The sequence below is a fragment of the Falco peregrinus genome, chromosome 14, assembly GCF_023634155.1.
Source record: "Falco peregrinus isolate bFalPer1 chromosome 14, bFalPer1.pri, whole genome shotgun sequence".
NCBI lineage: Eukaryota > Metazoa > Chordata > Aves > Falconiformes > Falconidae > Falco > Falco peregrinus.
In genome coordinates, this window is record NC_073734.1 from 16,018,229 (window position 1) to 16,035,490 (window position 17,262).

Consider the following 17,262-nt stretch of genomic DNA (forward strand, 5'->3'; position numbering starts at 1 on the left):
AACCATTTGATTCATTAGGAAGAAGTTGCAGATCCTTTGTGTGTAAATTTGAACACAAACTGTGAAACCACTCTAAGAAGAAAAATGGGGTAAACTAGACAGAGTGCTGTAGGCATTGATTTAAGGAAACACACGGCAGTTTGATTTGAATAATACCCCCTTCTGATAGTGCTTCTATAGGGGAAGGAAGCTATGTATACGATCTACCGTAGGACAGGTTGCACAAAGCCTTCTATTAATGTTACCTGTAATATTCCCCCAAAGTCAATCAATTAAACTGTTCAGCACATGTCGCAAACCAAAAAGCTGACTTTTGAGGTCAACATGAAAATAAGGAAAAACTGTCTTTTTGAGTAAAAATCTTCTAGATAGAAAAACATCCAGGTGGAGAGTCTGGTTTATTGTGACAAAATCAAGACGGGTATCTGAAATATACTGTTAAAAATCCTTTGAAACTTCATTCCTGTTACTATGTTCAAACATTTTTGTTATGACGGACAAGTGAAATATGCTTGTGCCCTAATAACTGTATTTTTACCACAGAGCAGAAGGCAGACAGCTCTTCTGTCTGGGCAACTACGCTTTACAGCAATTTTGAAAACCTACTTTGAGAACTACCCAGTTCTTAGACATGAGTTCATTTCAGACAGTGCTTTCTATATCCCCTCGTGCCAATTAAATAATGAATCCTTTCAACAGCAATTTATAAAATATTAAAAACTTAAGTTTCACTTTTACCTTAAAGTTATCATAAAAAACAAACTAATTTGCAAAAGAAGAAGGTCATAACCGCCTGAAAAGGAAACACAGCTTTGCTAAGACTTAAGAATTGGGGGAAAGAGGGCACAATTAAAGCCTTATACTAATAATATTAATAGACTTGCACTCTTTGTTCAACTCAAAACTAATACAAATGCAAATTTTCAGGAGGGAAGACTTACTACATAAATTAGTTTCAACAGAGGATCTCTAAGACCTTGCACCTACTGGTCCTATATACCCTGAAGGAGCTAAAAGCCTTTGTGAAGAAGTAAGCTGATTTTCTATTTTAAAATTCTTTTTTGAAATCATTAAAGCAATACAAGAAGATGATGTCTCATACAGTACTATGAAGGAGGCAAAGAGATCCTCTCTACCATGGGATCAGCAAAGTCACACTCCAATAAACTTTTTTAAGCAGTAACTCACTTCATCAATCTAGCTAGCTCCTTCTTCAGCACTGCTCCTATTTACGATATTTACATGATCACCAGTACTGTAGCATGTAAAAAACCTCATACACCTGGAATTATTTATTCTCACAGCATACAAGTATGGCAGAGCACCCTGCTATTCCCATTTTACAGACAGCAACATGTAACGAGGGAAAACTTAACCACAAAATATTTCACGTCAAAAACTATTTTCAAAGTATTTTCTCAGTATTCTTACTCTTTACTTTAATTCTCCTTTTGCCTGTTAACTTTAGTATTTGATTAAGCATCTCTCTAATCTAGAGGTTAATTCCAAAAAGTTTTAAGTACCTACACAGCTACTCCCCATACAGTTTTCTGGCTAGGGTATGCAGTTGTCAATGTTTCAGAGGCTGCATCTATTATAACAATAGGCCTTTCAGATAAGGATGTGTGAAAATAAATTAATAATCACAAAATTATTACAAAGTGCACTTAAGTAGACAAAACGAGTTTGTACTTGTACTTACAAAATAAAATCTACTTAGTGACCCAGGTTCTACAGACAGGTTCAGATCCCTCCTCCCCCTTGGCAATGCAGAAGAAGGAATTATGCATGAAACAGTCAAGCAAAACACAACTATCACCAAGCGTGTGAGATTACCCTCATCCTAATATTAAGAGAATCAGTATTGTATGCATTTTACCCTGTTCATATTTCATAGTGTATCACGTATAATTCCTTGAAAATATATTACTTGGAGTAAATAGTTTAGAAGAGAATTCTGCATTTCAGAGAAGGCTACTCAAACACGTCCATCCTTTCCAACAAGAAGCACAAAGACACAGCTCAGACTTTTGGAATACTTCAAAAGCATTAGTCTTTAAACCAAACATCAACCTACGCATCGGATGTGTAGTCATCTCCATTAGTTAGGCTGTTTCTAAGAAAGAGCTTAAGATTCTCCCCTGGAAACTGCTCTGTGTTTGCACTTCCTAACACAATTTCCAAGAAGCACTGAACATCCGAGCGGTGCCAGCACACCCCCTTCAGCAGACATAGCTCCTTCCACGTGCCACCCCCTTACACAACCCCTTCCAGAGCCGCCTCGTCCCCCATCGGGCACAGCAGTGATCACCCCTCGCACACAGCTTTTATTCTTCCGTTAATTCCTATCACCATCACCCACAGCTCTTCCTGGTGTATAACGCGCCCTCCAAAGTCCAAATCAAAAAGAGGTGGCGATAGTTTTCAAACAAAATGCTCCCATCTGTGCTTTCAGCTCTTGAAGGTAGTCTCAATATACATAAACGTCTAGCTTGAGACCAATTTTCCTCAGGCTTTTATTTTACATTCATAGTAAATGTAATGCTCAGCTGTTTCTTAAACACCACGAGTGTCTCAGTCATTGCCTGTGTATCTAAATCTTGTTCGACACCCACCTAGGCTACGCTGCTCCTGGAGCGCCAGCTTGCCATGCCGCTTTCTGGATGGAAGCACGTTGGTTTGCTCTGTCAGGTTAAGACACCGAGCAATTACACACTGTGGTTTATTTTCAAAAGTTGTACCAGTATTAACTCCTCTGCACAGTGCCCTGCGAGGGAGGTAAGTACTACTCTCCACTGCTTTACAGATGAAGAAACAGACAGTTGAAGTGACTTGCCCCTGGCCACGCAGCATGCCAGCGGCCAGCTGGGATTACCGCGGCGCTCTGTCCCTGCTCCATCCCTGCTCCGTCCCCATGTCCCTGGTCGGTCAGCACACTGAGCCTGCCCTGCCCAGACAGCCAGGGCTCCCGCTCAGCCAAAGGAGAGACCTTTCCACGGCCAGGGAAAGTCCTGGAAAAGGGCTCATGCACCTGACTGCAGGGGAAGCTCAGGGGTTCGTGGTTTAGACCTGCCATGGCACATCCTAAAAGCCTCCAACCCCATCCACTGAAATGTAAAGTGTACCCTACCTAGCAAGAAACAATTCACTTTATGAACCACAGGGATTTTTTTTAATTCACTGAGACCCCCATAAAAGTATCGGTAGAGTAAGAGAGGCTCCACAGTCTCCTCCTCTTACTACCCTGTGGCTTAAGCTTCTTAGAGCCTTTTAAGACGGATTGAACCAGAGGCTGTTGTCCAACTTTGTCACATCCAATAATCTGAGAAAAGTCTGACATGGCTTTCAGGTGAACCCAAGTAGTTCCTATTTACATGTCGCAGCGAAACAAAACCACTTGCAAAGACAGCTGAGTGCCACAGAGAAGCCAGAGTCTTTAGGACTATTTTCCAGAACCTCCAAAAGCAGAAGGTATTTGAATCAGACATCAGGATATGTAGATTTCCCCTGCGCAGCAGCCTTTGGATATTTACAGGCAGCAGGATTTCTTTACATTTAGATCATTCCTTCCCAGCTCCCTTGTTAGTCTGAAAGGACTTGACTGGATTTCCTTACACCACGATTAGCCATTTTTAAGAAGCAGCCCTCTGCTTGCTACATATACGCTGGTAGAGGAAAAACATAATTGGGGAACACATTTCATATTGTTGAAATGAAGTCCACCGAAGCCAGATTTTACAAGACATGACAACGTACTAATGCCAAACTGACACAAATACTCATCTATGCGTTTTGGCTTTAATGGGTTAATTAGCTTGGCTGGATACAAATTTTAATTATCTGAGTTTGACATTAATGTCCTTGGAGTGTTGTCTATAAGGATTTGGGGAATCACAGACGTTATTTTAGTTACTTCTGGAAACTGTGTGTTACACTGGGATTTAAATAGTAAGAACAGACAAGAATAGTGAGAACAGGTTGATCTATTTTGAAAAGTCAGACCGTGTGAAACAGGACAAACTGAGATGAAGCTGAAGCCTGGTTTACCTTGCTGGGTTCAGTCAGTCTTCAGGGGAGTCTCACAGATACAATGTAGAAGAAAAAGACGGGGAAAGTTAGGAAGTGATCTCCTTTGAGGATAGGTGACTGGACAGAAATTTTAGATTAAGTGTAACAAAGAATTCTGTATGCAACTGAGACTTTGAGTTAAGATCCCTTCATCATCTAACGCAGTTTCTCAAGTAGAAGGTAACAAGCCTTAAGATGGTTAAACACACAGAGAGTGTTTATACAAGCCAGGGAGCAACCACCTACCTCAGACCTGACAGCAGCTCAGTTCCTCCAGAGTGAGAACTGAGCACGTGCACCTGAAGGCAGTAGCACCTTCCCGGTTCTCACTCTCCACCATCCCATTCCAGGTGCAGAAGGGAAGTTACATGGGGGAACCACAGAATAGCATTTTGCATGCTGAATCGTTGATCAGCATTTTCTAGGACAATTATGACTGACCCCTGAACAAAACAGTAATGCCTATCACACCAAAGTGCAGCACTACGGTACAATTACCAGTACTATTTATTAACGGGTTGAGTTATGGCATGCTATTTGAAGTGTGTTACTTATTTTTTTGCTTTTAACGGCCTGCACAAGTAGATCAACCATCTGAGGATTTTTAACTGTATTTTAATAAATATGCATTTAATCTGCAACAAAACAGAGTTACAGCCAATAATTTTCCAACAAACTACCGCAGGTTACTTAAAACAAGTAAAATCTGCAGTTCTGCAGAAAGTAGTATCTACTAAGAGCTTTTCAAAACACCCTACTCTTTCTGTCCTTTACTGTTCATTTTTCTACAGATGCATTTGTTTTAAGATTCAAAAGAGAATCCTGATTGCTTTTTGTGTATATGAATTTAAGCTCTCTTTGTGCTTGCAACAACATAAATAAATTCATTCTGCACTGGTTCTTTAAAACGCAATGCAACCCTTTGTGCAGTAGCTTTGTGCCTTTTAAAGACAACCTTCATTCTGCTTTCCACGTTCCCTTGGTATCAAAATCAAAGTAATCTGGATTTTTTTCTGTCAAAATTTGTACAGATAACTTGGCTTTAGGAATGCTAAGTAAATGCAACACATTTCTCTTTTAGGTTCACACACCTATGTAATTCCTAGAATCATACGACTACATTTAAATTCTTCCTAAATGAAGGAGGGTGGCATTCAGACAACTCCTCCGTTGCCCAGTAAGAATTATAAAAAGGTAGGGGGTTCTTTGATTCACAGCATGTAACTTACAGAAAGGAGTCTATTCCCCTTACTTTCTTCCACTCTGTTCTGGTTAAAATACCTAGCCTGTGGTCCTGTGAGAAACCAAACACCTCCTGGGAACTGCAGCGCAAATTTAGAGCACTTAACGCTCCACTGAATCAGCTCCTAACTTAACAAGGGTAAGGAAGGAACTGATGGAGGTTACCAAACTAAAAAGTGATAATCACAAAGAATAGTAAAAAAATGGTCAAAAACACCCTGACAGTAATTCTAGAGCATGCAAAAAAACCCCATTTTTTTTTAATTAAAAAAAAAGCCACCGCTAGATTTCTTTGTAACATTGCCTGCATTTTTTGTCCTTCCCCCTCCAAAAAAAAGTGAGCAGGCAAGTTTGTGTTACGTTCTTTAGAATATAAAGGAAGTTATTTTCATCCTTGGATGAAACATTAAAACCTCTAAAGGCTCACTCATTCACAGATGGGAAATGGAAAGCCTTCCTATCATATATTTTGGAGACAATATCCTTTTTTCTGGAAATGCTGATAAGGAACAAATTCAAACTGGTCCTCATCTGCCTGGATCATCTTATTTATTAAAAACAATGGTGTCTTTTAAACCCTGTATACTAAGCTATCGGTCAATTTTGATTGACGCAAATATTTGTATTAAAGGTTACATACTGCGATTTACAATTGGGTACTATCACAATACTGTATGTTAATGTAATCAGTATTTTCATTTCATGAATTCATTTGCAGCATGACACTGCAAGGGTATTCTTACATATACTGAAGACACATTTGCTAAGTAGTTCAACAATTCTCCTTTAAGTGGGATCTTTTTTTTTAATCTGATAAATTTTGAACACAATAAAACCACTCCTAGTTCTGTGTGCATGTTTTAATTTCCCATCTTTTAAAGTGTTTAGACACTTGGAACACCTAGCATACTGAATTAATCTACAAATATTTATAAGAAAAATCTATTTAATTTCTTTCTATAGTAACTACCACAGGGACTATTGTAATGAAAAATTTCCCATCTTAAAGAATTAATGCGATTACTGATATAGAGAAAAAATGTAATTTATATCATCACAAACACGTAAAAGATATAATCCCATATTCACAAAAAGAATCTTTATTCCCTCTTTGAATTCTGAGACAATACAGTCTTGCCTTGAGGAGAACAGAAATATTATGAAGTACCTTAAGCAAGATAATTGTAAGGGAAAAAAAGTACAATTGCATTATTGTTGTGCTAAACTGTGACATACTTAAAAAGCTAATTTCTTTTATTATAATGGAATTTGGTGTGCATATCCTTTAATCTACTTCACTATTTCTTCACATTTTTACACACAAACATGTGTAAAGTGTTTCCCATTATCTGTGCTACCTGGTTTAACAAACTGCAACAAATTTAAAACAATTAAAAATATACTTGGCAATTCCATAAACTTCACTAGATTTATTTTTTTAACATTTTTGAAACTAACTGAACATCCAGGACGTCACAAAAATGCACAGCAAATTAAAGACCTACAGCAACTCAAATATTATTCAGGAAGACATGATCAATATTTTATGAAAAAGTAACATTTGACATGACTGACTGTCCCAAATTTTACCAAATACATTTCAACCAATCACAATGCTGAACAGTTTGCATCTAAATCAAAAGCCAAGCAAACAAAAATGTATCCCCAAAATAGGCTTTCTACAGCTTCGTCAGTTGAAGTACATTTACTTTTAAAATTCAGTACAGTCACCCTTCAATTATTCCTTTCAATTAAGTAAATTTTAACCAAGATATTAATCTGCTGCGGCTGGGCTTTTCTCTACTCCACAGAAGCAAACATTTTTTCACTCATTCTCCTTTTAAAAGCAAATTTAACAGAACTAAGAAGACAAAAAGGATGACCTAATTAGTACTAAGTAATATTTAAAGCTTTTATAAACAGTACACTCTTACTGCTACTCCTAACTTCCAAGGCTTTATAGTCGCCGATACTGTTGGATTTATTTGGCACTGTTACTGCATAAGCATGTAAATTCATACTGTTCATTCTTGTCTGCATCCAACATGCACAGAAGGAATCAAAATGTAAAAGTTTTCTGTGAACCTTGATTAAATTAACCGGTAGGGCAGGGGTGTCCTCAAAGGCAAACAGGGTCAACCCCTGGCGACCAGAGGTCTTCAATGGGCAGAGCCATGCAAAACTAGTCAAAGGTAATAAAGAAAACTCCCCAGAACCAGCACTCTGAAGTGAGTGAGTTATAGGAATCTCTTACCCTTTTCTACCTAAGAGCAAGTCCCACTAGAAAAGTTAAACCCCGAGCAGATGCTCTCCCACCCCTCTCCACTCAGGAGAGTGGGACACAAGGTACGGTAAGCAATGAAAACGTGTGACTTGTATTTATTTCCTTACAACTCTTAATTTCTGTTAAAGCACTGAATTACTAGTGCTATACTACTTAACTTCATTTTGAATGGATTTGACCAGCTAGTTACAAAAAAATAGCCATCTAAATTAAATCTAGTAACATTGGGGGGGGAAAATGTAGGTCACTGAAGAAACAAGCTATCAACAAATATTGCCAGCTTTCTGTTCAGGAAGCAATTTCAGCATGAGCCTTTCTTTGCTCTGCTCAGACTCCAATCCCTATATATCAAAGCCCTTAAGCACACACTGGCCTTAAGCACGTGCTTAAAAAAGCTTTGCTGTGTTAGGACCTTCCGACTGACACACAGGACATTTGGGACTGCTTGCGATGTAATCCACCGCAGTAAGCATGCCCTCTTTTCCAGCTTGTGTGACCTACTCATGAAAATTATGTCCAAAACAAAAAGATTACAAACTAAAAATCAAATCACATTGTGTCAATGTAAGGACAATGCCCAATATACATCACCCTGTAAACTATGAAGCCCCTATGCTCACAAAATGCCAGTGAAATCAGAAGTCATGCCTATAAACATAACTACGGTGCAATACACAAAAGAGACTTTATACCAATATTTGTGAAACATCAGTCTATCAAATTGGTGCCACAAGTGACCAATTCACATTATACAGCAACGGCCTACAGGTCTTTCACGTACATAACTTTTTTCCTAATTAGAATAAACTAATAAAATCTCCAATATTCTCCTCTAAGTCGCCCTCATTTAGTGTGAAAATGGTCAAAAGAGTTTATCGGTTGTATTTTTCAAAGGAGAAAACTCTATCTATGAAAGAAATATTTTTTTTTCAGAATCATATGTACTAGTATAGTTTTTATCATCCAAAACTGAAAATAGTCCTTTAAATAAGAAGTTTTTAGTTAATATCAGTGTTTTGGAGCCTCCCACTGGCAGCCATCACACAGCTGAAGTGAACTATCAGCTGAATGGAGGGTTTATATCCAGCATTCGATGACAATTTTGTTTTAAAAGAAATTAGTATCTCTGAGTTCGCGTTTTAAATGCAATTTAAAAGAACATAAAGGAAAGAATCTAGCACTTATTGTGTGTCTCCCAGCAGACTACTTAATGTTCAAACATCTACTATGCAAAGGTCAAATGATTTCACTGAATGTAATGGTGACAAAAATATTCTGCAGCACTGAAAAAAGTATCAGATGATCAAGGAAAAAGATATGGACCTGAGATCTCACAAGAGTCATAATAAATAATGTAGACTCAGTTCAGTAAGAAAGAAAATTGCAAAGCTGTGTCAGGAGAACCAGATTAAGGAAGATAATAGGTGAAATACGAATTATATACTTTTGGCAATGTTCTTAATAAAGGAATATTTTTAATTAATACAGCAAATGATTTTTTATTAAAAAACCCAACTTCTCTTACACAAATATTGTTTGCACAGATTTGAAAAAAAAGCAACACGCGTATTCAGATGGGGAACCTCTAAGGTATTCTGCTGCAGGCAGCAACACGGATAGCTGAACTCAAAAACCCAGTGTAAATAGTTGTGGTAGTTGTAACATACGCAGGGTAAAGCCACAGTGAGTACTTGTTCAGGAGTAAGACAGATTACATGTAAAACCAACATGAAAAAAATTTACTCACACACTTATCTGAAGCAAGCAGCAAAGGCTAATAGGTACCAATTTATTTTCCGTTTTATTGTGCTTTTCCTTCCTTGACATCTACATCTAATATTTTAGGCTCTCGTTCCTTCTAACATAAAAGAGGTTCCAAAGTGCACCGTGCACACCACTTGCTGGTGGTCCTGGCCCTTGGAAGCCAAGGTCTCGCCACCAACCAACAAGGGCTGGAAACAAAACCAGGAATTGCTATATGCCTCTGTGATATGCTGCTATGAAAGATGAATTTGGTGGTCACCAACAGCACTTGATCAGAGGAGATCCGGTGGATCTCTCCACACCAATGGATAGGAACATCAAGGGCAGGAGGCAGAAATGCAGCTAAGTAGCAAGTGATTAAAAAAAAAAACAGCAAAAGTAAAGCATGCACAGAGGGAGAAGAAAGCTGGAAAACAGTACAGAGAAAGGAAAAACAAAAACCAAAAAACCAGAGGACAAGGCAGCAAAGAAATACAAGATGAGACAAGGGAACAAAATACAAGGACTAAGATAACTAAAAGCGTAAGTACAATGTGACGTTCACTTTCTGGAAAATAATACAGCGTTTCTCACATTAAAGAAAAGTGAAAGGGTTTTTTTAGTTTAGTTTGTTTTTTCTTTTTTTTACTTTTGTGTATAATAAACAAACAAATCTTGACTGATCTTGTATTCTAACATCTAATACAAAACCCGAACTTTGGCAACTTAAGCTGATCATTTAAAAAAAAAAAACAACCTCTGGCTAGATGTTTAAAAAAAATTAGACACGCAATAAAATACCAAGTAGAGATGGAAAATAAGGTGCTAAACTGACATTATGTAATCTGAATGAGACTTCCGTTAGCGAGCCCACAAAAAAAAAAAGTGTAGATGCTACTAATTTTATACATTAATACAAAGATACATACTTTAACTATTAAATTATGTTCAGAAACATACATACGTTTTTTTCTGTGCTCAACTAGCGCAACAGCCTGCTTTGCTGAGCATTTTGAAAACCAGTTGTCCCCAAGCAGAACAGTAACCTCATTGGTGTGGACCAGTTTTCCTGGCATGAAGGCAAGAGGACCAAAAGGTACCTGTCAAAGGCACAGAAGACACTGCTGAAAATCACTAATGAAAATAAAACCTAGACAGTCTTTCATGTCTTTAGTTTTTAAAATAAAGTAAAATAACAGAGTTAAGGAAATAAAAATTCTACAGCACTTATTTAATGTATAACCCTTCATAAATACTGAAATGCCCAGACATATTTGAATTTAGTATTGTACTTACAAAATCTGAAAAGCGGTATTTAACCGGACAAGTTACTCTGTGACACAAAACTATAGTATAGCTGAATGCTCATATGGAAAACAAATCCACTTAATCTTAACATGTAAGTCTTGATAATAAAAATACTATCCTTTAGGTGAGTTATGTATTTGTTATACACAGACTACATTCATTTCCCAGAAGAGCAAGTTTAGCTTTGCTAGAATCTTTTAAATACTGACTAAGGTCAACTCAAAGACGAGTTGCTTCTCTCAGTATCTGTCTTGCTAATAGTAAGTACCTAGAAACCTCAGTGTAAGTTTGTGGGGCTAACAGCAGGATCGCAGGTCGTGCTGAATGAATCTCACTGTGTTTCATCATTCACAGGTATGCAGACCTCAACCTTTGAGCGATGCTCCACCAAGCAACACCCATCCTCTGACGTCTCTCCAGGCACAGGAACAATACATAAAACCAGAATATGACTTCCGACAGGAGTACACCAGTGATACACACATTTGATTACTTTTAGAGGTGCTTCTTAAAATGGGTAACCCTCACTTTAACATGCATTACAATGTATGGGACATTATTTCTATAAATTAAGAAGCCTTCCAGAGCCCACCCTTTACAGACAGTGCTTGGGCAAGTCTTATCCCTGCGGAGGAGCCTGGGCCACCCTCACTCCTGTCTCCTGCACCAGCCCCCTGCATTCTTACCTACCGCCACCTGCCTGCGTGCCCTTGGGCTTCAACAAAGAAATCAGAAGACCAAAATCAAATTGAAGTTAAAATGGAGGCAGCAAAATGCCAAGAACCGCATCCATGTCAAGACTTCTCTTTCTTAGGGTCAAAGAGATCTGTCTCCGCCAGTTTGTATCCCTTCCTTCTACTTCACTCCTCTGCCACATTCATTTCCTCAGGACAGCCACTTATTTGCTCATCACGCTTGTGCTGAAGCAGACACCTGGCCTAGCAGATCTGTTTCCTTGGAAAGTGATCTTCCCTAGCTTCAGTATCCAAGAGGAAACCAATGCTTCAAGCAGTTGTCCAGCAGGCAGGATCCTGACATTAAGACTATGCAGAATGTGCTTTTTCTACACGTGTACCCTTCCTGACTTGGTTTTCAAGTAGCAGATTGCACCATTTGCCTGTTCACTCTTCCTCCAAAATGATGAAAGCAAAATTGAAAACATATGAAACTATTTGGCTAACAGGATAGGAACTATTTATATACATTTAAAATAACAGATGTGAGTTGACATTGTGCTTTAACTAAGAATAAGCCCTATCTAGCTTTTTTAAAGCTAGTGTTTTTTCTTCAAAACAACACGATCTTTTTGCTTTACATCCTGTGGCCACACATACACACATGTTAAATGGACTATACACATAAAAATCCAGAACTGAATCATTAGCACAGGAAAGGAAAACACTCTCTTTTCCCACATGGTAAGTGTACTCACTCCAACACCATCTTACTAACAACTCAACTCTATACGCTGAACCAGGCTGCCAAGGAAGAAAGCAGTCAGGCACTTTTTGCTGAAATTAGCCATTCAGTTATTTACAGTACAACTTCCCTCCCTTCAAAGATATATCTTGAATTGGACCTGAGAAGGGAGGAGGAAAAAAAGAGAGAGAGGCCAATTTGGTCAAAACTCTGGTGAGCACAAGCCAACAGGGTAAAGTTTACACAGGGAGCTGTGCAGTTGTTAGGGAAGATTCAAAGCACCAGAAAAGATTGCTACGTCAATGTGAAGATCAGCGAAACAAAAATTAGCAGCACCTTTTTATGTAAAAATCAATGTTCTAGGGTTTATTTCCATGAATCAGGAAATACTACGGCCACTTTCTTCTCAGGAAATGACTAAGTACTGTAATTCAGTCATAATTATAGTTTTCTATACAATAGATTTACATATCAAACATGTCAGGTTTTGTGTTAGCATTTATGTCATCAATTCTCGGTTGTCAGTAACACTGTAATTTATAATGGATTTCAAAGAAAAGAAATAGAAACAAAAGTTTAACTATTATCATAATAAACTTAACATTTCGAAGTATTACATGGCAACCTAAATAACACCTCACTGCCAGTGCAGATGCTTGAGTTACTAAAAATTTTAGCCATTTTCTTGTGTGAACTCTACACCATACATACCATGATATCATAGGACAGTTTGTCAGGCAGCGTACGGAGTCGTTCCTGAAGAGCCTCATAATCGCTCTCCACCTTCTTCCTGTTGACAAATTCAAGCTGATTCAATTTCATATCTAAAGTAAAGAGTTAATGTTTTCCTGCTAGTAATTCAACAACACACAAAAAATACAGAAAAATAAATTATTTTATGATTAAACACATGCAGTTGATAGATTAATAACTTATTTATAAAAGACTCAGGGTGACAAACATAATAGCTAGATTATTTAAAATAACATGTATTACAATAGGGACATGATTATTTTAGGCTGTGCATGTCTCTTCCTGAATTTGATTTTTTTTATGGTGCAAAGAATCAGTTCATTCACCAGGATTTGGCATTTCTCACTCCATGCTCAAGTTTAACAGTTATACAACCATCAATATTTAGAGAAGTAACTAAAAAAACAGTTTCTAAGAGGCAAATTCTTCAAAGTATCCGTTGTAATAAAGAATTCATGACCTTGGTTTGAGCTGACATAAACGGGCAAAATTTTAATTAATTCTGATTTTCGCGTGAAGTTTGTGTTCCTACCAAGAGTCAGCACTCCTAAAAGATGGCTTGATCACTGGGGTTCTGTCGCATCTTCAACCCCTGACAAGGGACAATACAGATCAGAAACATCCCTTCTGCTGCTTCTCTATCCAAATGGTAAATGAGGCTCTGGCCACACGTTGCTACCCAAGACAGAAATGGCTCGGTGAACTTAAGACAAACTACTCCCAGGGTAGACACCTGGCTCTTCAGAGGACTTTGCAAGATACAACATCTCAATCACTGCAGGGATCTTCCTTTGAGTGCAAAACAAGCAACTACAGTCCCTCTAAAAAAGCCTTCTTTAGTGAAGACATTCTTAAATACTTAAATTCTGCTGGAAAAAGTCTTTTAATGGACCATTGCCATTCTGAAGATGGTCAGAAATCAGCTCCTGCATGAAGTAGCTGGCATATAAATGTCAGGTTTGATGATATTGTTTACTTGTACTTCAAAATAGTAAACATATATATGGTAGTAAATATTGCAATAAAAGGCAACTGAAAGCACAGAGCAGCACAGTTAACAACGCTGACCCAAGATGCAAATTACAGGTTTTCTGAGGATGATTCAGGAAAGCAATCTATAAATGTGCTGAAAAATGAATGTCATAGTTGATAACACAACTCTTAAAATATTATCATTGATTTTCTTAGATTCATAAGCAGAGTGAAATCTTCTTCAGCATTCGTTATGAAAAATTATCTGATAATCCTATGTTTTGACTCATTTGCTTCCACAGTTGAACTTTGCTGTTATCGCCCTACTTTATACCTAGAGTACTTAATGTTTTAAGTTGTTGAACTGGTTCTGAAAAAAAGAATTTATTTTTTTATGCCACTTGGACATTAAAACGGTATTCCATAACTGACTTACAAAAGATGCTTGCTGCTGCTTTGGTTGGACAGCAGATTTCTCCCAGCCATTTTAGGCAAGTTTCTCTGTCCATTGCCCACATCGAAGTGAAAACAGAATTCACTTCCTTCAAAGAGGAGGGACAAACTCATGACTCTTAACAAAAGTCGCGGAGATGAGATGGGTGGGGGGACCAATATAATGACAACTTGGTGTCAGCAATAACAATTAATTATAGTTGTAGAATCCAGCCTTTGCCTCACAGCGATCTCTATTTGAGAAATGGACACTGATGCACCCCAACCATCCACCAAAAAAACAAACACGATCCCCAAGCAAAAGGCCTTGCCCATGTCTCAAACGTGAAGAGAAGACTCCACGGGAAGAGAATAGTATGAATATCCCCCCACTTGCAGCAGGATTAAACGTTCCCATTGTTTCATAGCTGAAAGTCACTCAACATTTTTTCATTAATCTGAAAAGAAGATACTGCCTTTAAGGTCTGACTGCTGCCCATTACTGAATAATCTGATTAGGGTACAGGAGAAATCACTTGCTACAAAAGCTATTTTCTTTACAGAGCAAAATATGTTTCTTTTTCCAGCAGGACTATTTCCCTTTGCTGATCAAAACTCCACCACGGGAATCTCTGAAAGTGTGGCCGCATCCTAAACTGAACCACGGAGATAAAGAAAATTAAAATCAATCCTTTTAATTAATTGGTCTGAAACAGCATTACTTAAAGAAAGAAGCTGATCTCCCTCTTCACCTATAGCTGATGGTCACAGGAGCTCTGGGGTGTGCCGGCATTATGCTCAGTCCCAAGGTGCAATGAAGAACCAAAGTAAACTGGGAGGATGAATACTGGGACTTCTATAAACACGTCCCTAGAAGGGGAAATGCACGTCTAGATGTTTAATCCCACACCAGACCCATTATTGGAGTCATGGCTTTAGAAATACACTTCAAAAAGTGTACGAAAAATGAAAAAGAGAATAATGGAAATATACTGAAGCTGAGCATTTTAAAACCCTATTGTTATTCACCCAATTCTATTTAACATTCTTCTGTGTCACTGACTACTTAAAAGGTCTTACATGAACAAATTACCCAGTTGAAACAAGAGCACTCAGCTCTTGCACAATCAAGATCTAAACAAGGGTACTAAATTTTAAATAATTTTTATAAAGATTGTATGGATGCTGTATAAACTGCTTTTTCCACACAAAAGGCATCAGTAAGTTAGGTTTTCCTTTTGACATTCTGTGCCTCAAACCCCCAAGTTCACAGGGCCATGGTCAGAGTTTGCATAGAAGCAAACACACCTGCAACTCCTTCCACAGCCAGCCCTCCCACCCCACGCCACAAACCCCAGCTATTTTGGTAAGAGGAAATAACTGTCACAACCTTCCAAACTTAAAAATCTGTTCAAATGTTAAGGTTTTCTGTCAAGTAGTTTATTTCTGAAAAATACTGTCTCTTAGTAAAAGAACGTACATGCAGAATTTCACACAGGACCAAACTGGTATGGACACTGCAAAGCTCCTGGGAAAGTATGTCTGCTGGGGATATTCTGCCTGACTTCACCACAGCAGCACCAGTAGGCACTTCAATAATATTTCCCTTATTGAAAATTAATGCAGTCTCTGAATTTTAAACATAAATGAAACATATTAGTTTTAGATTATTTTTGCAAGCCAATAGTCAGAATTTAATATGATGATGTGTATAGATTGCCTTGATTTTTTTCCTCTTATCCAGTGCTTGCAGCCTATGTGCATTTAAACTAAAAACATTTGATACACACTAAATATAAATTATTTGCTTGGAGATCTTTCAGGCATGAAGAAAAAGCCTCTTAAAATAAATTTAAAATATTATATGCTTGATGGTGTATAACCAAAGGTTTAATCTCACCACTAAAGGGGCAGTTGCTGTGATTCTGCAATAACCCTGCAGACAATAATCAAGACAGCTCCTGTTGTTCTCTCAGTAAAATCATGGTAAACACAGCATGGATATATTGTAATTTGATATCTGTAAGATCAACTGCTATATCTCACAGTAACTCATAAGATTTCATTCACCATTAAATGTACATTTTCCTCAGATGCCATACAAAACTATTATTTACTAAGCATGTTTTCTATTAACCATAGATTGCCAACAGAGAAAAAAGTGCCCAGAGATAATTTTTTTACATAACAAACCACTTCTTTCTAAGCATTACAAACTAAGCTTTATCACATACTTTTCTGAGAGGGGAAAAACCAGGGAAACATTACTTTCACGTTGATCTAGCACATGGAAGGTGGGGTGGCGGGGCAGAATTTCCCTACGTGCTCCATAGTTAGAAAGAAAACAAGAATAATCAGTTCTACCCTGGGAGTACCTTTTCACCCATCAGGCAAATTCAGCATTCATCCCACAAGGTTACTTGGGGAAAAACAACGAATGAGCTGGGTATTTAAAACAGGAGTATAAACACTAAGGCTCAATGTACTTGTGATTTAAAGTAATGATATACTGGAAAATATATACATTTTAAAGAGAGTACACTGCAACAATTCTGAGCGATCGCTAACTATAATTCCCACAACATGCTAGTAGGATTTGGCTATCATTAGAATAAATAGCAACACTTTACTAAAATATAACTAGGTTACTCATCAGTATTTTAGGCATGTAATCAAACATTATTCACTTACCAGTGCTGGATTTTTTCTTGGCAGCTAGTGACCACCTGTCATTAAAACAGATAACTACTCATGAAAAAACAAGGCTAAGCACACAGCTGCAATGTCAATGCATCAGAAACTAGAACAGTAGCTTTACAGATTCAGTAGTGTCTCTATATACATTTTTATTTGTCAGTGCAAAGGCATGTGAATGGTAGTTCTTAAGCAGCACACTTTATCACACACTAATGCAGACTGATAACCACAGAAAAAAATTACAGCTTTTCAATTCGTATTTTGGTGCAATACCTGCTCCATAACTATTACGTGACACACAGTATAAGATAAGTAGTACTTTGTGCAATCTGCAGATCTATTTT

The 17,262-nt window shown here is 37.8% G+C and overlaps 1 protein-coding gene across 1 annotated transcript in view; it reads right to left on the bottom strand.

Moving 5' to 3' along the window:
- URI1 (URI1 prefoldin like chaperone) overlaps positions 1-17,262 on the bottom strand; it is a 44,833-nt gene that overhangs the window by 13,297 nt on the left and 14,274 nt on the right. Inside the window, exons 2-4 of the mRNA XM_055818451.1 lie at positions 16,913-16,947; positions 12,776-12,854; positions 10,302-10,437 (exon numbers count right to left, since the gene is read on the bottom strand). Of these exons, the coding sequence (XP_055674426.1) occupies positions 10,302-10,437; positions 12,776-12,854; positions 16,913-16,947 (250 nt within the window). The remainder of the gene's footprint in view (positions 1-10,301; positions 10,438-12,775; positions 12,855-16,912; positions 16,948-17,262) is intronic.